This window comes from Elephantulus edwardii, unplaced genomic scaffold, assembly GCF_000299155.1.
Source record: "Elephantulus edwardii isolate Elephantulus edwardi_28Jun2011 unplaced genomic scaffold, EleEdw1.0 scaffold00206, whole genome shotgun sequence".
NCBI lineage: Eukaryota > Metazoa > Chordata > Mammalia > Macroscelidea > Macroscelididae > Elephantulus > Elephantulus edwardii.
Window position 1 is genome coordinate 353,239 of NW_006399956.1, and position 26,034 is coordinate 379,272.

At 37.6% G+C, this 26,034-nt stretch overlaps 1 protein-coding gene across 3 annotated transcripts in view; it reads right to left on the bottom strand.

Annotated features, from left to right (window-relative positions):
• ABCC9 (ATP-binding cassette, sub-family C (CFTR/MRP), member 9) overlaps positions 1-26,034 on the bottom strand; it is a 227,669-nt gene that overhangs the window by 134,816 nt on the left and 66,819 nt on the right. For all 3 annotated transcript variants that reach the window (XM_006897200.1, XM_006897201.1, XM_006897199.1), the window contains exons 11-14: positions 21,513-21,553; positions 20,142-20,284; positions 5,762-5,870; positions 355-462 (exon numbers count right to left, since the gene is read on the bottom strand). In XM_006897200.1, the coding sequence (XP_006897262.1) occupies positions 355-462; positions 5,762-5,870; positions 20,142-20,284; positions 21,513-21,553 (401 nt within the window). The remainder of the gene's footprint in view (positions 1-354; positions 463-5,761; positions 5,871-20,141; positions 20,285-21,512; positions 21,554-26,034) is intronic.

The following is a 26,034-nucleotide window of genomic DNA, read 5'->3' on the forward strand; positions in this document are numbered from 1 at the left end:
GCAACAATGAATGAATGGAATTCCAAAATCTCTGTAGATGTTCATTGAAATGAAAAATAAACAACCCAAATTTAAAAAAAAAAAAGTTCTTTACAGAGAAAAAACAAGATAAAACAAATGGAAATCCAAAGTCTCTCTCTAAACTTATATTAAAATTAATTAAAAAAAATTTTAAAAAACATCAGAATATTTTTAATAATGCTAAAGATTTCAGGATATTTTTTAATAATGTGATGACTAAGGATCACTGTATGGCATTTTTGAGACATAGTTTAGGAAACTTCTGCAGACTTTCATTACAAAAGAGTAGCATGAATATTTCTGTTTATGTAAGAATCCATGAAATGGAACAACCTTTATTGCAATATCCTCTGTCTCTGCAGGACGTAGACGTCGTGTTGATTGCTCATAGCTGTCCAGGTGATATCTTCCAGGCTGCTTCCTGTTTATAGTTTTCGGGGGCTGCATTCCAAAGGAAAAAGAACACACATTGAAGCTTGTGTGAAAACAGGGTTTATTGACCATTAACTCACATTGCTACTTCTCCAGTAGGAATCCAAGAAAAGACACATGTAAAATGTCTTTACTTGAGATATTTTTATTAATGGCTTCCCCAAAACAAAAGTTGAATAATTATGAAAAATAACAAGTCATAACTTAACTCAATGTGAAAATCTCTTCATAAAAATGAAAATATGGAATGCAATAGCCATAAACCATGGAAGTTAAAGAACCAAGACTCAACCAATATAGGTTTTGGATAGTTTTTCCCAACTGACAATGTTTAACTAATTAACCAGATAATTAAATCAGTGTGTCAAAGATAAAGGCACGGAGAATAGTTCAGGTCACAATAGAATCCACTTGTGAGGCTGTCTGGTTTGTGTGTGATTATTTCAAGAGTACATTATTGTTCATCATCGAATCTGAGAGCCATGTAAATCAAACTGAGATACTCGTTTGAGAATGAGAAACAGTGTGAAGTAGTGAGATTGAAAAAAAAAAAAGTTGCCCAGAGATGAATATTGTTTCATAAGGAGATCCATGAAGTTACAGAATACTCCCTTTAAAAGTCATTGTTGTCGAGATGGAATGGATTCATAGCTGTCTCACTAGTTAGTTTTTGAAGGCTTAAAATTGTACGTGAAGAAACCGACCTAAGTGAAATTCAATCTAAATATGTGAAGACCATTAAATCTCAGCTGAGCTCCTTTTTAGAGTGGCTGCTTTAATCCTCTGAGTAGGAGCAGCTCTATTACATTTGAGGCTGTGGTTATTGTTAGGTATATTACTTAGGGATTTGTGCTGCTAACCAAAAGGTGATAATCTGGTAGTTTGAATCCACCAGCAGCTCCAGCAGAGAAAGATGGGAAGCCTCCTTTTGTTACAACCTAAGAAACACAATAGAGGGTACCTCTGAGTTGGAACTGACTTAATAGCAGTGAGTCTGAGGGGTTTTTTTTAAGCTACATAAAACAACAACAACAAAACCAGATTTAAAAATAAAACAAAACAAAACACACAGCAAAACAGTAAGAAGATTAAGGAGTTCTGGTGGTCTAGCAGTAAGAAGCTGCACTGCAATCCTGATGGCACATGGTTGGAGGCCATCAGCTGCTCCACCGAGAAGGATGGGCAATCTCCTCCCATGAGATTAACTGCCTCTGAAAGCCCTCCGGACGGTCCGCTATGGGCCTGTTCCAACTCTACAGTACACAACAACAACAAAAACAAGATTAAAGGTAAAGCAGTAGCAATGGCTGTCACGTAGACAATACTAAATGCTGGGTGGAGGGAGAGAGGGATGGGTAAAGGAATCTGGTGTGAAAAACAATACATAGGAACTTTGTAAGTAAACCAGTATAAAATAAAAATTTTATTTTTTAAAAAAGTTAATAATAAATGCATTTTAACAACAACAACAAAAAAGTCAGTTTAGTTTTTGCACTCTTCTCTCTCTCTCTTATTCCTTAGAGTTGAGCCTGGAAGTTTATTTCATGAGATCTCATAGAAAATCATTACACTTTAAACAGAGGATATTTTCAAAACATAGGAGATCTAGAACTATACATAAAATTCGCTGTCTTCTAGAGTCCTGAATTCTATAGTTGTATTGCCCAGAGTTCCAAATAGAATGACTTCATACTCTTCACAGAACTAAGGAGAGGGTGGGAGGAGGAGATGTGTTGACAGAGATTTGAGTTGGAGTTCCACAGATGTAATTTGAAGAGACTCTGGCTCTAGAATGTCACTAATTCTCCATGGAGATTCCACAAGCCAAAACCACTTAACTCTAAGCTTTTACAGAATACATAGTGTCTTAAGCGCTCTCAAGAAGGGGTTTCCATGAGTGTTATTTTAAAGCACACAGATTTTTTCACTCCATTTTAGAAAGTTTGTCGTTTTGTGGTTTGGCCCATCAGCAGTGATGAACGACCCTGAAAGACATCAGAAGCCCAGTCTGGTTTCAATAACCCTGGAGATATTGGATGCTTTTGAAGGGGATTCTTTCTTCCTTCCAAAAACCTTTCCTCAGTTCAATTTTTCTTCTATCTCTCATCTAATACAAAACTCCAAAAACTTCCTTAACTTCATGAACATGACCTCCTACATCCCGTATCCTGAGGTTATCTCTTTCTACTCAGCCCTACATCTCTGAAAGATATCTAATAAGTTCTTTGGTACTATGGCATTATTCAAAGTGTGATGAGACTGGGGCCAATCAAACATTTGACATCCTTGATCTCTAAGTAGAGGCACTGTTTAACGTATTGTTTTATGTATGTCTGTAAACACATATGCTAGTAAAGCAGCACTTTGCGATTTTCTTATGCCAGGGGACGGAAACATGAGTGGTAGTTTCTTTTCAGACAAAATCACACCTGCTCAATTATTTAACTTAGCAAAAGTGAAAATTAGCTCTATGAAAGCAGACTAGTTAAGTGTAAAATCATAATTAATTCTTGATCATCACTATCCTTAGAAATTTTAGCATGACATGAATGAAAATTTAATATATACAGACTTCTTGGTAAAAATTTTTCCTAGTTCCATTCTGTGACAGAAGACTGCACATGCATTTTCATTTGGTCAGATAAAAAGTAAACATATTTTCCCTCATCCCAACATGAATGATTAACTTCAACACAATTCATTCCAGATCAGCCTCTCTATACTGTTACAAAATATGCATATTAATCATAAAGACCCAGAATTTCTCAGAAATTCCTTTTAAGAAAGTCATGATCATTTATTCCCATGGATTTAAATATGATCTCAATGTTAATGACTCCTAGATTTATAGCTCTAGTCCTGACCTCACTCTTACTATATGACAAATAAGTATATCAAAATTACCATCTACAAACATTCTTCTTGATTCTGTCTCAACACTAAACTACTAATTTCTCAGTCACTATTTATATAGCCCATCAGTTAACTAACCCTGCAATTGAGCATACCTTGACTCATTCCCACATCTAGTTTATCAGCAACTCTTCATCATCTCAGTCTCAAAAATGCATACTGACTTTGATCACTTCTCACTACACACCTTTCACTACTGTAACTACAAAAAAAGAATCTACACTTAACTAACTTCATTTCTTAACTAATAAATTTGCAAAGTTCACTTGATTTTCTACTCTTTACTATAGGTTTGCTTACAAAGTATACATTGTGGTTCACGCTATCCTTCATTCACATTGTGTTTCATACAATCATTCTCATGCATTATGTTTTATAAAAGTAATCACTATTGGACCTTACTCTTCATTACCCTGTCTTTTCATCCAGATCCTTTCCATTTCTTCCCCTTCTTCCTCTACCCACCAAACTGTGCAACCCTGTGGTTGCATCCCTATCCATCCTCAGCTCTCCCCTCTTCTTGAGTTCCCCTATACATTCTTAAAATTATCCCACTATTTTTACAACAATGATCTCATGCAGTATTTGTCTCTATTCTTGATGTTTCTACTTTTCTCTACCAACCAAAGTGGGTTTTTTTTCAAAAAGATTAAAAAAATTATATACTCTACTTAAAAACTCTCTAATGATGCCTAAGGCAGAGGGATAATATCTAAATTCATTCCATGGTTTACACGTTACATCATCATTCTTGTCCTCTCTTCCTTCATCAGGTTTGAACCATACTGCTTCTCTCTTCCTTAAATATATGAAATTAATTCTCACCTCAGAGTCTTTGCAGTTGCTGGTTCTTTCACCTGGAATGCTCTTTTATCATATCTTGCAGGGCAGGTACTGACTCTTCATTCAGGTCTTGACTGAAATGTCATTCAGAGACCTTCTAGGAAATTACTACCTTGCTTCAAGTGTCCTTCTTGTTTTTGCCATCAAGTTGGAACCAATCCATAGCTAAACCCTCCCGCGGGTTTTCAGAGACAGTAAATGACATAGGAGGAGTTTGCCTTCCCCCCCCCTCAGAGCAGCTGGTGGATTAAAACCGTATGCCTCTGAAATTGCAGCCCAGCTTCTTACTACTACTAAGCTATCAGAACTCCCAAGATAGCTGGGTTTCTTTCCTTCACTTACTTCCATCGTTTATTTATTTGTAAACATCTAAATCCTGCCTCTAGAAAACTCCTTGAGAGGAAGTATTGTCTGCTGTTTTCACAGTTAAACTCCTAAATCTTGTCATAAAGTCAATCAAGCAAGCTTGGAAATAAGTATGAGCAAACACACAGTATCGATACACACACATACATGACAAAATAATATTCACCATTTTCCCAGACATTATGTAGCTACTGTATAAATATTTTTTACATAAATGTATGAGCTAGCCCAGGAGTTACTCGTCTTAGGTTTTCACTGAAGTTCTGTCTCTTAAAAACCTTATTTTATTAAAGCCAACAACCTGCAAATTCAATACATTCACCTGGAACATACAAACATATTATAGCATTTGCTGGAACATATTACAGCATATGCTATAATGGAATGTATGCTATAATGGAATATATTAAGTGGATGAACAGGCATAATTCATTGTGTGATGTTGAGTACTGTCATATAAGAACTGACCTATAGCTAACTCTCCAGCAGTTTTTCAGAAGCAGTAAAGTCCATGCATCTATCTTTCCTCTGCGGAGCGGCTAGTCTATTCAAACCCCATACCTTTACACTGGCAGCACAATTCCTTACCACGAATGTTCCAGAGCTCTCTAGAATGCTTTAGAAAGTATTTTTAAAATAAAAGATGTAGTATGACTAAAAAAAAAAAAAACAAGAGTACATTTAGGAATAGTAAGTTGTTTTTATATAAAGCTAAAATTTGGATTTTAAAACCTTTCAATTATCCGTGCTATTGAACATGTGTTTACTCTCTTCAAGAATCCTTTCCTGATTTAGAAAAGCAAGCCTTTCACATCTGTCTATGGATTTTTAGATTTGGGATGTTATCCACAGAAGCAGGTGGCAATTTTTCTTCATATAAACAAAAAAGTTAAGTTTGCAGTTTATTCAAACTGCACCTGTATTAAACCGCACAACATGTTGTAGTTGTTGCTGGACCCAGTTCACAACATCTAAAACCAAAAATCAAATTTACTGTCATCAAGTTGATTCTGACTCATAGTGATCATATAGGACAGAGTAGAAATGCCCCATAGTATCACAGCTTCCTTCCACAGAGTAGCTGGTGTATTTGCGCTACTAACTTTAGTGATTGAAACCAAAATGCATAACCATTGCACCATCAAGGCTCCTCATTCACAGCTTACCCACAAGAAAAAGCACTTACAACTCCTGTGTGTTTCTTACAGGATTCAAAAGGAAGGGACCCTTCACCAGTTCTCCAGCTGTCGTCGCCAATCTCATCACTCAGGAGAAACTCATTTAGCTTCTGAACACTGCGCAAGGCAAAATAACAAAAATGGGATTATAAAAATAAAAGCAACAACAAGACCGTGAAATTCAAAAGGTTCTACCTATATAGATTCCTCCTTGTCTCCCCAACTTTCATTCATCACATACACCTGTGAGAGTCATTGCTCAAGACTAGCTTGGAATTCAGTGAGAGTGAACAAGGTCTAAATTATCCAAGAGGGGTTTGCTAAGACATGGCCTTTCAGCAATAAAAGCAAACAAACTCTTAAAAAGCTGAAATAGGGCCAGCTGACAGAAGTGCCCTTGAGTGTGGCCTGAGTATGCTCTTCTGGCCATTTTGAAAATGATCTTCAGCAAGATTCTACTTGCAGAGGAAGACCAAAGATGGCTGACCCAAACATCATTCAGAGCTCACCACTTCATGGCCTTCCCTCAGACAACCTTGGCTTGAGTCCTTGTTCTACTGCCTTTATTACATTTTCAACCTTCATTCTGTTCACCACTCTGGAAGCTCCTTCTCCATTTGTAGAAGAAGAAAGTAGCAATACTTACTTCAAGTTACAATTAGACCAGTTGGCAGAAAGGAAAGGGGCAATAATAATGGTGCTAGAGCTAGAAATGCTGTCCCTGGTGCAGTCCCTGGTAGGGCACAAGGTCCAGACTTAAAAGGAGCTTTGGGTAGAGGTGGGGGAAGAATGTAGGGGAGGGGGAGTGCAGGGGAGATCCTAGCCCCTGGAGTGAGCCACCGGGTGTGTATGAGGAACTTAATCTAAGTCACTTTTCTCCATCGGTAGTACACCTGTAAGTAACATCTCCAGAGCTCTTTTCTTTGTAACTCATGAGTTTGTTCCCTCTAGGTATGCTAGGTAACTTAAACACTGAGTCTTGTTCTATAACCTGAACCTTGAGCCTGGTTCCAGAGACAAAAGGAAAATATAACTGCCAGTTAAGGAAGTGAAGGTGGATGGCGCCTCAAAGTTCAGCTAGCCACTCCCATTGGACTCACCTGTGTAAACATAAACACTTTGCAGTCCAGAGGGCAGAAAACACCTTGAAAGTATCTTCTAATCGAATAAGAAGAGATGCAGCTTCAACTCAAGACCACCAGTAAAGTGTTAGAATGGGTTCCCCTTAACCTTCATCTCAATGCACCTATTCAGCATGAAGAAGCCAGAGAGTCTGTGCCCCTATTCCCAAATGGGAGACCCACAAATAAAAAGTACAATCTCTTTTTTAAAAAAGAAAAAAATTAATCACCACTGGACTATGTCCACCATTACCTTTTCTTTTCTGGTCTCCATCAGATCTTTCTCAGTTCCTTTACAGCCCTGTAATTTCATCCCTTCCCTATCCCTACACATCCTCACTCTTCTGCTCCCACTTCCCCCCACCCCTTATATCCCTATACATGTTTTTTACAATAAAAAAACAAAAGTGAATGGGGAAAATAGTTGGAATAAATATGTGTTGTTGTTGACTGCCTTCAAGTCAAGCACGACTCATAGCAACCCTTTGAACAAAAGGCTTGAAGCCCCTCTACAACTATCAACATTTATCAAAGTTCATAGGGTTTCCAGAGGCATCTAGTTTAGGAAGTGGAGGCCACTCCTGCTTCCAAAGAATAAATATATCATCCTAAATTTCTCTGCAAATTTTTTGCAAATGCATCCTTTCTAGAAGCCACTAAAGTTATAAGGGAACTTGGAAGAAGGTAACTAGAAATAATAATCGCAATGAGGAAGTGCTGTTATTATTCTAATTTTACTAAAGTGGGGAGGTAAGACGCAGAGCAGTCAAGTAACCTAAGTAATCTAACATTTAAAATAGAGATAAATTCGGGATTAAAAATGACCCTCAGATCTTCTCTCCTGCTTCAATAAAATAGACTAGATAGATTTTATAAACTTGGCAAGAACAAAGTCTCCTAAGTCTGACTCCATAACGTGTCATGCAAGATGATTCTATTAGGAATAAAGAATCTCAGGTTCCATGCCTGATTTAGTGAATTGAAATAATCCATTTTTAGTAAGATTCATTCATGTTTATTCTCAAGAAAGTCCTCTCTAGGAGAAAGTTTACAAACATAAAACAACAGTGACCATCAACTCAGTTCCAACTCATGGTGGCATCATGTGTCAGAGTAAAATTGCAGCCACACAGTTTTAAGAGACTGATTTTTTTTTCCTTTTCTTTCTGAAGCAAGATCACTAGGACTTTCTCCCTAAATGTTTCTGAGTATACTCAAATCTCCAACATTTCAGTCAGCATCCAAGTAGGCAAATTCCTTGCACTACACACGAACTCCATGGTCTCCATTTTTATTGTTGATAGGTACTGTAAAACGGGTTCTAACTCAGCAACCTTACATACAACAAAACAGAATTCGATATGATTCTGAGCCATCCTCCTAATTCACGCTGTGCTTAAATGCATTGTTGTAGTCACTGTGTCAACCCATCCAGTTGAGGGTCTCTCTCTTTTATCCTGATCCTATATGTTTCCTAGTATGTTGCCTTTCTCCAAGGGCTGGCATCTATTGATAACATGCCCAAAATATGTAAAACAAAGTCTCACAATCCCTGCTTCTAGGAGGCACTCTAGATGCACTTCATCTAGGATATGATTGTTGGTGCTTTTAGTAATCCATGGTATACTCAATGTTCTTCCTGAATGGTACAATTTAGAAGCATCTGCTCCAGTGTTTCTTGTTTATTTTCCAATTTTCAAATGTATATGAAGCAATTTAAATACCAGGACATGGGTCAAACACACTTTAGTCTTTACACTGGCATCCATGGTCTCCTTATTGTTGTTGATTATTGAGTCATGCACAACTCATAATGACTCTACGAACAAAAGACCTGATACCTTTCTATAACTCTTGTTTCTCCAAGTTCATAGAGTTTCCAGAAGCATACAGTTTAGGAAATACATTCCACTCCTGCTTCCAAACATGTCTTAAAACTGGGAGCTCTACCAAACACTGTCCACCGTGGGCTGCCATTATGGCATTTGAGACATGAAAGCCTAATGAGTAGGCTTGTGGCCTTTTAAAATTTGTGTGGCTTTGAAGGTGTGCCTTTCTGTATTGGATGGGGGCAGGCTCTGGATAGTTTATTTGGCTGGCCAGAAGCCTCTTGATGGGAACTAATGAGAGCCTGATGTGTGGGCCTGAGGCCTTAAAAAAATTTTTTTTTTTAAAAATGGTCTCCATAGGCTGGGTAAAACCCTTCATAAGTCACTCACTCACCTCTCCTAATACAATTTTCTTTAAAGAGAACTATAACATGATTGAATAATTTTCAAACTTACTCACTGCTCACTCAACTGATTCATAGTTGGCCCCCAGTGGATTTATTTGAGGCTATAAATTACACTGGAGAAGACTGCTCAACTTTTTCCTACAGAGCCACTGATAGATTTGAACCAGCTGAGCAGCAGGTGATCTTTGGGTTAGCACCACAATTCTCTGCAAACTAAATTAAATAATGTACTAGAGAATTCCATGAATCTGTAAAGAAAAAGAATTGCCATTATTAACATGTTAAGATGCTTTTGACAGGAAAAGACATATCAGAAATAAAAGTTATAAGTTTTCTGTTAATTTCATTTGATCTTGACATCAACCTAAGTGATTCCAGATAGGTCTGCAGAGTTTCTTTTTTGTGACTAACAAAATGAACAAGAGTAAATTTAATTCAGTCTGTTTTCTGATGATTATTAGCCCTTTGACCTTGCCTGCCATAGAAACTGCTTCCCTTCATCAGAAACATAAAGGTAGATAAAATTCTTTGGGCCAATCTGACAATTATATTTCAAATTCAATTTTGAAGTACAGAGAATTGGAAGAGAGACCTGGATATCTGCCTCCATAAAGTTGGTAGCCAATACAACCCTGTGGGGCAGTTCTGCTCCATACATGGGTTTGCTGTGAGTTGGAATTGATCAAGACTGCAACTAACAATGACAGCAAATTATTCAAGAAGGACCTTGGTTTATGTACTCTCTGATTCTTAAAGGTTTGAAAAACACAAAGCCTCTAAGTAAAATCTGACCATAGACTGGAAAGACACAGTGGTAGAAATAAATACCTTACGAGAATGGCATTTCATTCTTCTCAAATGGCAGTTACTCTTTCACATTTATAGATTTTAATGATAATCCACAGCTTCTGGAGAGATTTTTTTTTTTTAGAACACAGCTTTAACAAGCAAAAGAGTAAGTTTAAAACTATCTTGTACTAAATGTTTGCCTACCAAGCTAAGTAGGTTCAGAGGCCAGGCGCATTTGTCCTTAGGACCCTAACTGCATCCAGTAGCACCTGGCACATTTTGTCTAATGAACACTGGCTGAATAAATCAAAGCAATGAAACAATGAATCGACCATGTAAGCAAACTGGGTTGGTTCAATTCTCCATCTCACATAAATCTTACCAAACTTTTTATGAGACAAATGAGCTTCATTGCCCCTGCATAAAACTGGTGAGAGAAGGAGACAGACTTCTTTCCTCTTTACAGCATCATATTTTGGAACTCCAATTACAATGGACATTAATAAACCCCCATACATATCCTTTTTGAAGCTCTTCCTTCCTTCCCTGTCTCATTCTAGACTCTGCCTGAGGGTTCTTGTTTGTACTGCTAATTTGTCATTGCACTGTTACTGTTGATCATACCTACATCTCTCACTAAACTCTGAGCTGCTTACAAAGAAAAGGTTTTCATCTCTATCCCAGTGTCTAAAATACAGCATAGCAATTCTACAATCAATATGTGGGATAAACAAATGGGTAAGCAAAAAAAGCAGTTACTATTCATAAAAGTTTATTCAGGAAATCAGAGGCAAAATAATCATGGAAAGATCCATAACTTTTTCTTGTTGTTATATGCTGTTAAGTAGAGTATGACTCATTGCTCTGAACAACAGCTCTATCTTGAGCCAACCTAATTAACTCTGACACAACTACTCCCATTACCTGAGTCACTGAGTCAATCCATCTCTTCTGGGGTTTTACTCTTCTTTTTTTTTTTTTTAACAGTCCTCATATAATTTATTTACAATGAAAGAATAGAGACATATCTCTACCACATTGAGGAAATCTACTATCAAGGATCTATCCGAGTTCTAAGGGATAATGAATGATCTTGGTTTAAAGACAAAGCTGTGCTGTATCCAATTCAGGGCCCTTTCAGTTACTTGGCTGTGCATCTGAAAGTTGGACCATTAATGACTAAGGATGACATAAGAATTTATGCCTTTCAATTGCGATGGTTTTGTGTTTTTTTTTTTTTTTGTTTTTTTTACTCTTCTGAACTTTCTCTCCACCCTCCCAAGCATGATGTCCCTCTCCGAGGACTGGTCCCTTCTTGCAACACGCCCAAATTATATCAGATAAAGCTTCAAAGTCCTTGCCTCCAAGGAGCAGCCTGGTTTTACCCTTTCCAGGCTGGACTTGTTTGTTCTCCAAGCACTCCATGGTATATTCAATACTTTTCTCCAGCACCACCACTCAAAGGCATCGATTTTTCTTCTATCATCTTGGTTATTGTCCAGCTCTCTGATGCATAGCAAGTAATTATGAAGACCATGGCTTAGATCAGGCGCACCTTAGTCTCTAAACTGACTTCTTGCTCTTCAATACTCTGGAGAAGTCCCTGACAGCAGATTTTATGAAAGCAATTAATCTTTGGATTTCCTTGCTGCTGCTATCAAGAGTATTTTTTTAAAAATAAGCAAGTTGAAGCTGTTTACAATCTCAGTCTCTTTACCATCTATTATGATGCTGTCAATTCTTTGTTTTCTTGATATTGAATTTCAATCAATATTGAAGGGTGCAGTCCTTTACCTTCTGCAGCAAATGTCTCAAGTCCACCTCAGTTTGGACATGCAAGGTTATCTGCATGACGAAGGTTGTCGATGAGACTTACTCCAATCCTGATGCCACATTCTTCTTCATAGAGCCCTGCCTCCCAGATGATCTGTTCCACATGCACATTGAAAAGGTGTGGAGATAGGACACATCATGGCATACACCTTTCCTGATTTTGAGCCATGCGGTGTTTCCTTGCTCTGTTCTGATGACTGCCTCCTGATCCAAGTATAAGTTTTGCATAAGCACAATAAAGTGTTCCAGGATTCCTATTCTTCTCAGAGTTAGCCACAGTTTATTGTGATCCACAGTCAAATGCCTTTGCATAGTCAAAGAAAGACAGATATTCCTCTAGTACTCTTTGCTTTCAGCTAAGATCCACCTAAGATTGGCTATAATATCCCTCGTGGCACGGCCTCTTCTAAATGCAGCCTCACATCTGGCAGTTTTGGTTTAAAGTGCTATTCCCATTGTTCTTGGATAATTTTTAGCAGGATCTTGCTTGCATGTGATATTAATTATATTGTTTGATAATTTCCACACTCTGTTGGATCACTTTTATTTGGAATGAGAACAAATATGGATCTCTTCTGGTCAATTGACCAGGTGGTTGTCCCAGATTTCTTAGCACAACTTGGTGAGCTCATCCAGGGCAGCATCTGTTTGATGAAATGTCAGTTGTTATGTCTTCAGTTTCTGGGGAGTTGTTTTTTGCCAATTCCTTCAGAGCAGCTTAAACTTCCTCCTTCATCACCACAGGCTCTTGATCATATCTTCTTTCATGAATTCTTCTGTGTCAGCCAATTCATTTTGGTATAGTGACTCTGTGTGCCCCTTCTATCTCCTTTTGATGCTTCCTGTGTCATTCAACATTCTGTCCTCAGCATCCTTATCTATCGCAACTAGAGGCTTGAATTTGTTCAATTCCTTCAGTTTAAGTAATGCTGACTGGGTTTTTCCCTTTTAATTTTCTGACTTCAGCTCTCAGCACATTTTATTATAATACTTTGCTTTGTCTTTTTGTGCAGCTCTTTGAAATCTCCTGCTCAGCTCCTTAACATCTTGATTTCTTTCCTTTGGTTTGGTGGTTTTCTTTGGGGGGTTTGTGGTTTTGGTTTGTTTTTGTTTTTGAATTTTTTTTTCACTCTAGTGCAATATTCAGAGTCTCTACTGACATCTATTTTGGCCTTTTCTTCTTTTTCAATCTTTGTAATGACCTTTTTCATTCTTCATGGATGATAGTCTTGATATCCTCCTATAGCTCACCTAGTCTTTACTTATTAGTATTCAAGACCTCAAACCTGTTCCTAAGATGGTCTTTAAATTTAGGAGGAATAGATCCAATGTCAAACTTTTACTTTTATTAATTTGACTTCTTTTTCTTTAGCTTCAGTTTGAATTTTCAAACAAGTAGTTTATGATCTGATCCACAATCAGCACCTGGCCTAGTTTTCACAGCTGATGTTAACTTCTCCAACAATTCCTCCCAATACGTAATTAATCTGATTCTTGTGTAGGTGATCAGGTGAGGTCCATGTATATCATTGCCATTTGTGTTTCTTATAAAAGGTATTTGCTATGACTAAATCACTGGTTGTAGAAAATTCTATCATTTTGTCTCCAGCCTCATTTCTGTCACCAAGTTCATGCTTCCTGACTACCAATCCTTCTTCCTTGTCCTCAGCTGTTGCATTCCGTTCACCATTATCACTATTGTATCTTGGTTGCATGTTCAATTGATTTCCAATTGCAACAGTTGGTAGAAGTCATCTATTTCCTTCTTTTTGGCTTTGATTTTTGGTGCATAAATTTGAATGATAGTATTAGTAGGTCTTCCTTGTACGTGTATGGATATTATTCATAACTGCTAAGGTTGAGGTAAATTTGACCACCCTACCTTATTTTCCTTAAACCTGCAAACTTTATCATGAAACAATGCTTTGCTTAAGATAATGGCTTCCCACATTTCACCAAAGAAGACGTTCAGATGGCCAAAAAGCACATGAAGAAATGTTCAAAATCCCTAGCTCTAAGAGAGATGCAAATCAAAACAACTATGAGATATCATCTCACCCCAGTCAGAATAGCAAAATTTAACAAAACAGCAAGCAACAAATGCTAGCAAGGTTGTGGAGAAACTGGAACCCTTATTCACTGTTGGTGGGAATGTAAAACGGTGCAACCACTGTGGAAGATGGTATGGCGCTGTCTCAAAAAGTTGCAAATAGAGATACCATTTGACCCAGCAATTCCACTACTGGGAATATATCCTAAAGAAACCATAACTGACACCCAAGCTGATATATGCACACCCATGTTTATCACAGCTTTGTTCACAATAGCAAGGAGTTGGAAACAACCTAAATGCCCATCAAGAAAAGAATGGATAGAGAAGCTGTGGTATATTCACACAACGGAATACTATGCTGCATTGAAAAACAAGGAACTTATGCAATATTATTCAAAATGGGTGACCCTGGAGGACATTATGCTGAGTGAAATATCTCAGTTGCAAAAGGACAAATACTGCATGATGTCACTGCTATAAAATTGGCCTGATAGCAGGGTTGGGGTAAGACAGAAAAATTGGATAAATTGTGTATACTGCACTGAAACAGATGAGGGAGAGAATAATTTAAAAGCGATGTATGATAGGGTATTATGGTTATCACAAAAGTCCACAATTAAGGTTGCATGGTGGAATGTACTTGGGGCAGTGGGAGGGGTGCGGGGGAATTGTGTACTAGGGAAGGATTTTTTCTATTACTTTTAAAAGAGAGGAGTGAACTGGGTGGGGCTTGGCAGGAAGAGAAGTGCAGCAATGAATTAATGAATGGGAATCCAAAATCTCTGTAAATGTTCATTAAAATTATTTTTTAAAATTTTAAAAAATACTTGATTTATGTCAGGAAAAAAAAAGAGATAATGGCCTCCCTTCACTTTCAGCATCTGTCACAAGCAGATCAGGATTTTACTCTCCAGTTTCATCACCTGACACTCTCTACGCCATCTTACCAAATCTGTTCTTCAACCCTAATCAGTTGTGTTAAGGTTACTTCAAACCATGGCTCCGTTGTGTCAAAGTAGGGGTGTGCTCAATAAAGTACTCACAGGCTGATTTTTTTTTTCTTAAATGATCACCAGGCCTTATTTCTGAAGTGCCTCTGAATGAACTCAAACACCTAATCTATTGGTTAAGAGCAGAGCATGATAGCCATTTAATACCTCCACAGAACTCTTTTCCAAACATCTCATCTTCTTTTAGTTCTCTCTTACCTATTTACCCATTCCTCCCTCTTGAATGTTTACCTCTCTTCTAGAGCATGTCTTCCTTCTTTCTTCAACTAGCTAATTTTTTAATCACTCGTTAACCTACTCTCAACATCACTGACCAGGCTATCTCCATTGTCTTCAATACGCTTCACTGATCTCTACCTATAGGTTCATGGACAACTGCATTGTGCGACATATTATAGTTTTCCTTCTATGTCTCTTCAACTAGACTGTGAATTCCCTTGTTTATTTTACTCTGCTTTTCATCTTTATAATTCCTAAACACATAACGATTTGTTGCTGCTAATACCAACTCATGGCAGACCAATATATTTCACAGAGTAGAACAGCTTCTTTGCAGAATCATTCGCTTATGAAAGCAGATGGTCAGACTATTCTCCCAGAGTGCTGGTAGATAGGTTCAAATAGCCAAGCTTTATGCTAGTAGCCATTGTTGTTGTTATATGCCATCAAGTTAGAACTGACCCATAGCTGACCCTCCAGCAGGTTTTCAGAGGCAGTAAATCACACAGGAGGAGACTGCTCCTATTTACCCCCAGAGAAAGTGGTGGTTTTGAACTGCATGCCAACAGGATGGCAGCATAGCTCTTTACCTCAAGGCCAATAGAGCTCTCAACAACAAACGACTTTTACTACCCAGGAACCTCTTATAATCCAAAATCCCTCATAACTCCTGAAGTGTTAACAAATGAATGTTGGCCCACAGAAAATATCTCTCTGAGGCATGGAATGGAGATAAGTAAAACAGTGGTGAATTAGTAAATGTAAATCTTTTAAATACCTGAAATATGTAGGTAATGGCTTGGAAATGTCCATACTTACTTAATTCTGTCAACCACAGGAAGCAGGAGATATTATTACTCTCATCTGTCAAGTAAGGAAGCTGAACTTTAGGGTCACTAAGTAACGGGCCTGATTGAAACAATTAAATTTATGATTGTGCCAGAATTTGAAAGTAGGGTAATCTGACATGAAGAAATTTACTATCTTGCTTTCACCATCCTACAGTAAAATATATTAATATAAATATTTCATTAATTCTCCTTTGTTTCAGTAATCCACAACATTTAATATATTGGTTACACATAGTATTTTCACATCTCAAATTTCACTTTGGGTATTTAAACACAGCTTGAGAACCTTGGACAAGTTCTACAACTATGCTGGCTGGGAATAACTGATTCTACTTTTGGCAATTGCATGTTTTTCTTGTAGGAAATATGAAATTCTGTAAACCAAAATTCAGGGTCCAAGCCAAAGTGTATGCATATGCTATGATAAATATCAGTAACAATTTATTTGATTGAAGGTAAGTGCAGTAGACTAGCCAAACACATTCCTTTGGAAAGTACATGAGAGTTAGGATACAAAAGTAGCTTTCCAACAAAGCAAGGAATTTGGGCTTTTGGGGTTCACATTCTCCTTGTCAAATTGCATATTTGGACATATATATTGCATTATACACCAAACACTAAAAACCTAAACTAAAATTATTTCTAAAGGATACTACATATAAACTGGAGATTATCCTTACATTCTCCTTCTAGAAAAGCAAAACATAGAAAGTATTTTCTTATAAATAAAATGGAAAAATGAGATAAACCTCCTGAAATATCACTCTTAAGTATTTTAGTATTTCAGATAATGGTGTTTGTTCTTCATTTATTGTTTGTAAATACAGACAGGACTATTGTATTCTAAAAGATTCCAAAAATTCTGGTGATGAGAGGCACTCAGAAGTGCGACACTAACCTGAATCATACCTGCCTCTTTCTTCCATTTCATTGTGTAGAGATGCACTAGCACCGAGCGGAGCACCATGTACAGTTTTTTGCTAACAAGCTAAACATTTTTAAGGAAAGTATAGAGTTCTTCTATACTTTAGGAAACTTCTCTAGCATAAATAATTTATCAAGCATAAAAATTCCTATAGTATAAAACCCTGAAAGTCTCTTACATGCAGTAAAATATGCTACTAAATTCTAACGCTCCAAATTTCTGAATGTATCCAAGAGCTTAGCAAAGAATTGAGGCCTTCCACAGCCCTGACGAGAAGATTTTCAAAAAGCTGACCAACGTCTCCGATTATAAACAGCCTGCTCAACTAGCTGTGGGCCAACTGGCATCAAAGACAGATCACGGGTTTCCAGGCACACAAGAAAATGCCGGGTCAGTCCAGTTAACACCGGGAAAGTGCACACTGGGGTTCCCAGAACCAGCACACAGTGGGGAAAGGACTGACCTCCTCTGTTGACTAACTAGATATGGTTAGCTGCAAACTAATGGCTGAATCTCATTTTGGAGGAGCAAGTTTTTATAAGCAAATTTCATTTGGCCTATGGCTTGGGATATCTGGAGCTGAGCCCTGAAGACAGACTGGTCTTTATCAAACTGGCAAATGCCTTTTCTCTGGGCTGTGGAGATGAGAGAATACTGTACAGAAATGCATGAGGAATTATCCACCCTTAAGTGTACTAGGATTTACCACAGGAGAATTGCATGCTATGGATTTAAGAGGCATTCTAACAGATATTTCTGTTGGTTGCTTTGTCTGATTTTCATATCAATTCCTAAAGCCCTTTTGGCATTTTATCACCTCCTGACTTTAGTGGAGTTCTCCTTTATAAGTTAATCAACTGTTTTCCATCTCCATTTGCAGCACAAAGTCAAGTTCCAATTAAAAGTGCAACCATGTAAAGGACAGCTGTTAAATGGAGAAAATGAAAATAAGGACCAAAATAGCAGGCTCTGGCCATTTATCAATTTTATTGTTTGAAGTAGCTTCCCGTCCAGAGCACTGCCTAATTTGGAAGTAGTGCTACAAAAATCAGTCAGTGATCTGCACAAGTGTCCAAGAAGGCCAAACAAGAAGAAAAGAAAGTGCGGGTAAATGAGGCTGGAGGACCTGAGCTATAAACTCAAGCAGCTCCAAATCCAGTTTTTAATGACTTTAATTTTGAAGAATAGAATTGAAGTTACCATCTATTACAACTCTATCCCACAAGAAATTGGTTCATTCTAAGCTTGCACGCATTCTAATGTTATTTCATATTAAGCCCTTATTGAGCCAATGTATAAGTTCCTGGACTTTGCAAACAGTTAACTCAGCTGTTAACCAAAAGGTTGGAGGTTCAGGTTTACCCAGAAGCTCCTCAGAAGAAAGATCTGGTAGTCTTTTTTTTTTCTTTTTTCTTTTTTTTTAATGACCACTGATAACCTCACAAGGAGGAAGCTCTGGTGGCCTAATGGGTAGGAGTTTTGCTACCAACCCAAAGACTGGAGGTTTGAATCCACCAACTGCTCCAAGGGAGAAAGAGGGACAGTCTCCTCCTTTGCAATTTACAGGCCCTGAAAACCCACTGGAGGGTCAGGTATAAATTAGCTCTGTGCTTATAGCAATGACTTGAGCTGAACTGAATTGAAAACTCCATGAAGCTCAGTTCTACTCAGACACGTACGGGGTCACCATGAGTTAAAAGTGGCTCAATGAAAACAATTTATTAAAGCCAATTTAAATTATAATCTAAAACTAGAGTCAGGTGTTTGAATACTAAATATTAGTTTCTTAGTAATGCACAGATATCAAGAACATTCAAATTATGCCATTTAAAAATAATTTATTAGACATGTTTAGCATTGTGGTCACTGGCAACCCCATGCTTTACTTATCCATCTTCCTCCAGTAGAGCTCTTTGTTGGTATTCATATCAAAGAGAAGATAGAAGTATATTGATTGTGTTTATTAAAAGTTTTATAAGATCTTATAGCAAAATAATGCTTTGTGAATTCCTTTTTTATGAGAGTACAACACAGAACAGACAACAAAAAATTCATTGCCATTGAGTCAGAAGTGATATATAGTTGACCCTCCAGCAGGTTTTCAGAGACTGTAAATCACACGGGAGGATACTGTCTCTCTTTTCTTCATGGGTTCCAACACCTGCCTTTGGATTGGCAGCACAACTCCTTTCCTGGCAAAAGCAATGATGTTAACTTGAAGACTGAGTTGTGTCTGAGTTTAGGCCATGGTCTTTTTAATTACTAGCCATGCACCTAAGAGCTAGACAATGAATAAAGATGACAGATGAAGAATTGATGCCTCTGACTTGTGTTGGAGACAAGTGTTGAATATGCTATGGACACTACCAAAGGAACAAATGGATTATGTCTTGCAGGGGGGTGGGGAGGGAAGTGCAATTAGACACATGGAGGCAAAGATGGTGAAATTTCATCTTTCATATTTTGGACATGTTGCTAGGAACGTTTATTCCTTGGAAAACTGTGCTTGAAATGGTGGAGGGTCAAAGAAAGAGAGGGAGACCCCCAGGGAGCTTAACTGACACTGTGACCACAACAATGAGTTCAAATATATCAGAAAGGATGAGGATGAGGATGGCACAGGAGAGGATTCAGGTCTATTGTCACTAGGGTCACTATGAGTCATTCTTAACTATATAACACCTAACAACAACAGTGTAGTTTTGTATAGTACTTACATATTTAATACATGTAAACATGATGGAAAAATAGTCATTTTCATATCGCTTCTGTTTTTCCAAGTTGTTCATTGTAGGAAATCGCAAGTCTGAGATGAAATTGATTGGAAATACTATAGAAGCATATTGTAAATGTGCAAAATATTGGTGATTTCACAAGTCTTTCCATTTGCAAGTACTATAAGGCTAGATTTTTCTTATTTGTGACAAACTAAACTAAATACTGCAAATATATACTGATATGCACAGTCTTGGTCACTGTGAGTGAAAGTACAAATTGGCACAATTTCCACTGAAACCATTATGTCCACACTCACAAAAAAAGTCTGTAAAATCTGTACATTTTTTTACTTTCAGTAGAAATAAAACAGTCGTATTCATCAAAGACCTTAAAGTTGTACTCTCTAAACTTATCCTAAGACAGTATACAAAGAAAGGAGCAGAGAAATTTCTTTCTCTCATTTGATATCTGAAAGCAAAAAAATAGAAACACTCTAAAAGTTCAATGAAAAGACAGCCTATTAAAAAGTAACAATGGTTAGCTCCATGCAGTGACTTTAATGCTCTTTTTCAAACTTGCTCCAATGAGTACATTTGTGTGATCAGAGAGTTCCAGAGCCCTATAAGTACATACCTGATGATGGCTTTGACTGCAAATCTGACCACTGTGGAGAGCAGGAACAGAGGTGTGACCAGGATATGAAAGAGGGACAGGGAAGCAAAGGCCTCAGCTGGTTTTAGGTTGTTCCCGCTGGCATATGCATGGGTCACAAATGTCTGTGTAAAGAAAGGATTTCTTAAGAAAACAGAAGAAATGTTCATTGAGTGCTTACGTTCAACTTTACAAGCCTAATATGATTTTGCTATGCCAAGAGACCCATTCAAAGTAAGAAAACAATTACTTCATCCAAATTGCTCTCCAAGTATAACAAGACTCACTATTGGTAAAGTACTTAATGCTTTCTGGATCATCCTAGCAGTAAATTAATGAAAAGTGCAGGACAGACTATTTGAAGATTAGGAAACTAACTTCTGTAGAACACTGAGTAGGGATAATAACTGGGAGGAAGATTCAAAGCTCTTAACAATCAATAAGGCTCTTTTCAAGCAATATTACATTTTCTAAGAGAAAGTTGTACTTTTTTAGGGTGCACTGGTGGCCTAGAGGTAATAAACTATGCTGAAATCTTAAAAGGACATAGTTTGACTCCCCCAGCTACTCCGCGGGAGAGAGAGGGACAATCTCCTCTTGTGCAATTCAACTCCCTCTGAAAACTTGCTGGAGGGTCATCTTATGGGTCAGTTCTGTCTTGACAGAAATCAATACCACCACTGCGGCTATTTAGAAAAAGAAATGGTCACTGTCAGCCCATTGTTGTCAAATAAATTCTGAATCATAGTGGCCCTGAAGGACAGAGTATAACTGTTCCACAAGGTTCCCAAAACTACAGATTTTATAGCAGCAGACTGTCACTTCATTCTCCTGCAAAATCATCATCCCTTTAGTTAGCTACCAAAACTAGAAAATGTTTCCACCAGGATTCCTCCACAATGGTGTCCAGTGAAGGCTTATTTACATTTCTAAAAATAATACAAGCTTATTTGGTTTGTCATTGTTATCTAAAGCATAATGTAATCATTTAGTTGTTTGTAACTGCTGATCCGGCACTACTATTTTGACTGAAGAAGATGCTAGAATTGCTTCTCAACCATTGTTAATTTTTTTCCCCCTGGGGAGGATCTTGAAATACCTGCACGCATTTTACATTGTCATGATGGTAGGTTCTGCTCGCATATAATAGGTAGAAGATAGGGTCCTGCTATGCATCTTAAGCACAGGACAAGCCTCTACAACAAAAATTGTCTGGTCTAGTAACACTGTAGAGACTTGAGCAAGTGGCAAAGAGGAGGTAATGTATATGACCACCTACACACAGTCTTACTTATAAATCATTTTTAAACACTGACTTGATTTCATTTAGAAAAGCAAGAAAAAGTATCTTACAGCAAGAACAGCTGCTATGGGAATTGCTGCGTTCATGAAGACTGTGGAAAGAAATAAAATATATTAGTTCCATTGAACTGTGAAAATATTTTTAGTAACTTCAATCAATCATCTATTATTATGGAAATTTCTCTTGAGGACAGGAAAGATCAAGTGAGTTGAATAATATTTAACTGGAGTCCACAAACATTTCTCAGTTGATGTTTCTTTAATAACAGTTATATGAGCTAATATATATCACTCTTAACCAGAAAATGTTTCCTTTACTGAAAAATATCTGATGAAATATTACAAAGAATGCATAGAAAAGATACTATTAAAAATTAGCAGACAAAAGAAGGACTTTCATGTTTACAGTCTATATTCTATTTGGCCCACTCAACTGCTTTAAATACAAGAATATTGTTACCCAGATTTTAAAAAAACAAAACAAAATTGACATTACTTCAAGTTCTCTTTCCAAAAGTTACACATGTTCACATACAGAGATTTTACTAAGGGTGAAAAAAAATATCACCCAAAAAAAATCCACATCCAGGACTCTGCTTGTTTAGATATTTCTCCAGGAACATATTTCACTAGCATTTGATGAAATGGTATGGGTAGCCAAAACAAGGAAAAGTCATACTTCTGGCTAAAATACTAACATTTGGAAAGCACAGGTATTTTAAAAAAGAAAAAAAAAGGGCCATCCTGATGATTTGTGGTTATGTTTTCCATAAACCATAGAATTTTGGGAACTGAGGACCCAAGGGATTAAACTGATTAATTGTTGATAATAGAGTAAGGTAACAGCTTAGCAAATGCTGAGCTCTAGGTTTTTTGACTCTCAGTAGAGAACACCACCCACCATCTGCTCGCATAAATTCTCCTCACCACCGTACATAGAGCATAATGAAATAGAGCACTGGAAACTTCAGTTATGATTTACTTATTTAGTAAAAATTATTGTACTTGAATCCGAACACCAACCTTAGATATAAGTATAAATAAAACAAACATGATTTAGTTCTAAAAAATTTTTTTCTTTATTGTCATTCTAGTTCCTAAAAGTATATGTTTTCCCCCTATTATTGTTATGTGACACTGAGATTACTATGACTCGTAACAACTCTATGAACAACAGATCTGAACCTTGCCTTACCACTAGTTATTCATTTCCTATCACAGTCAACACTCTTGGCACCAGCAGCCAGGAAATCAAAAAACGTATTGCGATGGGAAAGCCTATTGTCAGGGACCTCTCTAAAGTACTCAAGAGCAACGGTGTCTCTTTGGAGACGAGGGTGCACCTGATACAGGCCATGGTCTTTGCAACCACTTGTTATGCATCAGAGAGTTGGACAATGACTAGGGAGGACAGAAGAAGAATTGATGCCTTTGAGCTGTGGTGCTGGAGAAGAGTATTGAATGTACCATGGACTGCCAAGAAAACAAACAGATTCATCCTAGAGAGGGTTAAACCAGACTACTCCTTGGAGGCTTCATCTAACATGCTTTGGACATGTAAGGAGAGACAGGTCCTTGCAGAGGGACATCATGCTTGGTAGGGTGGAGGTACAGCGCAGGAGGGGAAGACCCTCTATGAAGTGGACTGACTCAGTGACTGGGGTAATCGGGATGGGTGTGTCAGAGGCAGTGCGATTGGCAAAGGATAGAGCAGGGTTTAGGGCTGTTGTACATAGGGTCACTATGAGCCGCAGATGACTCGACAGCACATAACAACAACAACAACATCTGTATCCTCAAACAAAGCATTTCCTCTTGATGGGAATGAATGAGAACACTATTGCTTTTAAAAAACATTTGTATTGCAGTCTGTGCATCAAGCAGGCTCTCTGATTATTCCATTGTGAAGATGAGAATGAGAAGTTTAAGACCACACATCTTCATATTTAATGAGTACAATAACCTTACTCATTAATAAGAAAATGTCTTAGGAAAGGTGACTGACACAAATTTTCAAACTAGCAAGCAGCAATGGATTTGGCATTAAAACTTAGATATTATTTTTTTTTAGGAAAAAAGCTACATGCCATTTCCACTTCAACATATAAAACTCAAGCATAATGGAGAAATAAAAAGAAAATGGTGTCTGTGTGCCTCTTAATACATTGGGGAAAATGTATTAAAACTATATGTGACCACATAGCAGTAGAAGATATGAAAATATTTACTAGAATTTCTCTTACCCCAAAGTATTAGCTCAAATGACAGGAATACTAATTCATAAAATGTAGAGGTGGATCTTCAGTCCTACTAGGACTTGTTCTATTTTACTTTCCTTTTCAGGATTTTTAGCTACTATTAATTGAGCACTTTTATGTTCTCAGTGTTTTCCTAAAGCCATTATATGCACCATTTTATTTAATCCCACAAGATCTATTAACACCTTCACAGTTCACAGATGAGGAAATTTACACTCAACCAAATAACAACTAAGGCTGCATAGCCAACAAGTTACTGAGCTAGATTTTTAACTCAGGTCTGCTTGGCCTCTAAGGCCCAAGAGCAAGCACTATGCTATAAAAACTTGATGTTATCCTTCAAAAAATAAAACACTGCCATTCCTCTTAAAATTCAGTATGCAAACTCATTCTGCATATCAGGAATAAGGCTATCCAAACTGGTTAATCAGCTTCGTTTTACATTTCCCTACTCCCTGAGCAGGGTTGTTGTTTGTTTTTTGTTTTTTTGTTGTTTTTTTTTCTGTGTTCCCTTGGTGCTATAATAAATACCATCCATAAAATATGTTAGTCATTATTAAGCAGTGGCAAAAGGATCTCTGGTGGCATAGTCCATAAAAAGTCACACTGTTAATTCAGTGTTATCTTCTATGGTGGGTCAAAGCCACTGGTGACTCCTTGGTAGAAAGATAGGCCATCTCCACCCAAGTGTTCTATAGCTTCTGAAAACCCACTGGAAAGTCACCTGATTACTTGATAGTAATAAGACACAGTAGCAAACTCATTGCTTCATTCTACTATGGTACAGTTATTATTCTTATTCTTATACCAAATTTAGGGTGACAAATTAAGCTACAGATATTATTGAGCTGGTGCCAAGTGCTTCACATGAGGCAGTGAGTATGAAGCAATTGACACAGTTGCCTGGAATATAGCATGGAGTACAGTAATATGGAGCCTATGGAGTAATAGACATTGGTATCATTGCTGTGGTGGCTGTGTACTGTTGAGTCAGAATTCACTCATAGCTGATCCTGTACCAGATTTTCAGAGGCAATAAATCACATGGAAGGAGACTGTCGATCTTCTTCACATGGAACATCTGGTAGATTTGAGCTGTGTTCTTTTTGGTGGACATTGAAATTCCTAAGTACTATGCCACCAGAACTCCCTTTTATATCGTTGTTGTTGTTGTTGTTGTTATGTGCCGTCGAGTCGCCTGCGACATCTTATCCTACTCTAATCCTATATGAAAGATAATATTCTTTTCCTTTTATCATTAGTTCATTTTCTATTATGAATTCTCAAATAAATAATCTCCTCTTAATGGAAAGATGTAATGTCAAGGCTTTATTGTTCAATACGGCTTTATTACCCACTGACTTTGACTTTGCCATGTGGATGGGTGAGAATATACAAATAGAGTGTGTTAGTCTCAAAAGAGAATTGGCTAGTCTCCCCATTAAATTGAGAAAATTCAGCAACAGAATTTGGGAATCTCATCACCAACAGAGAAACAGCAGCAATGAGTGCACACCCTTCCAGGCCAAGATTCTTGTGCCAGCCAGAACCATGGGAGGACAGCAGCAGCCTCAGCAAAGAACCAGAGACTCGTGGGGCAGAGGTGACCTGGAACTGCATCCCTACAGTTCCAGAATTAGAAGTCTTTTCCCACACTTGCTGGAGGACTTACGGGGGGAAATGCCATAACTGGGAAGCCTAAGAGAACTTAGGAACATTGTTGTAAAGTTACAAGGCTGAAGGACCTGTGAGCAGCTTCAGAAACTGTCCAGACTGAGAAATTACATCCTGTTGCCAATTTCAGTTGTAACCTATTAACTTCCCTAATAAATTCCATAATCATGAGGATGGTACCATATAGAATGTGAGCTATTATAATGGATTTGGGGCCAGTAAGCAAGTAACATTGGGGTTAGATTTAATAGAAAGAGTATGGGAGCAAGGAGGGTATGTCTGATCTCATGACAATTGGGTTTGTGTTGTAGATGTACTTGGTGGAGAAATTCCTCCCTTTTGGAATCAGTAGAGGTCAGATATAGCCATCTTCAAGTCATTGTCCTCGGTTTGTTTGTTTTTTTTTACATAACCAGGTCATACAGCAAGAAAACAGTGGAGCTGGAATTCAGAGCTGACTTTATTCAGTTTACAAAGTTTATGTTCATCAACACCCTAAACACAGAACTTAACCAAATTTTAAAAACTTAGAAGTGGTTGGTATGCACATCCAAAAACTTCTCCAGTAGGGTAAAAAGGGAAGCCACTGACTGGGAAAAAGTATTCGGTAATAACATATCAGATAAGGGACTTATATCCAG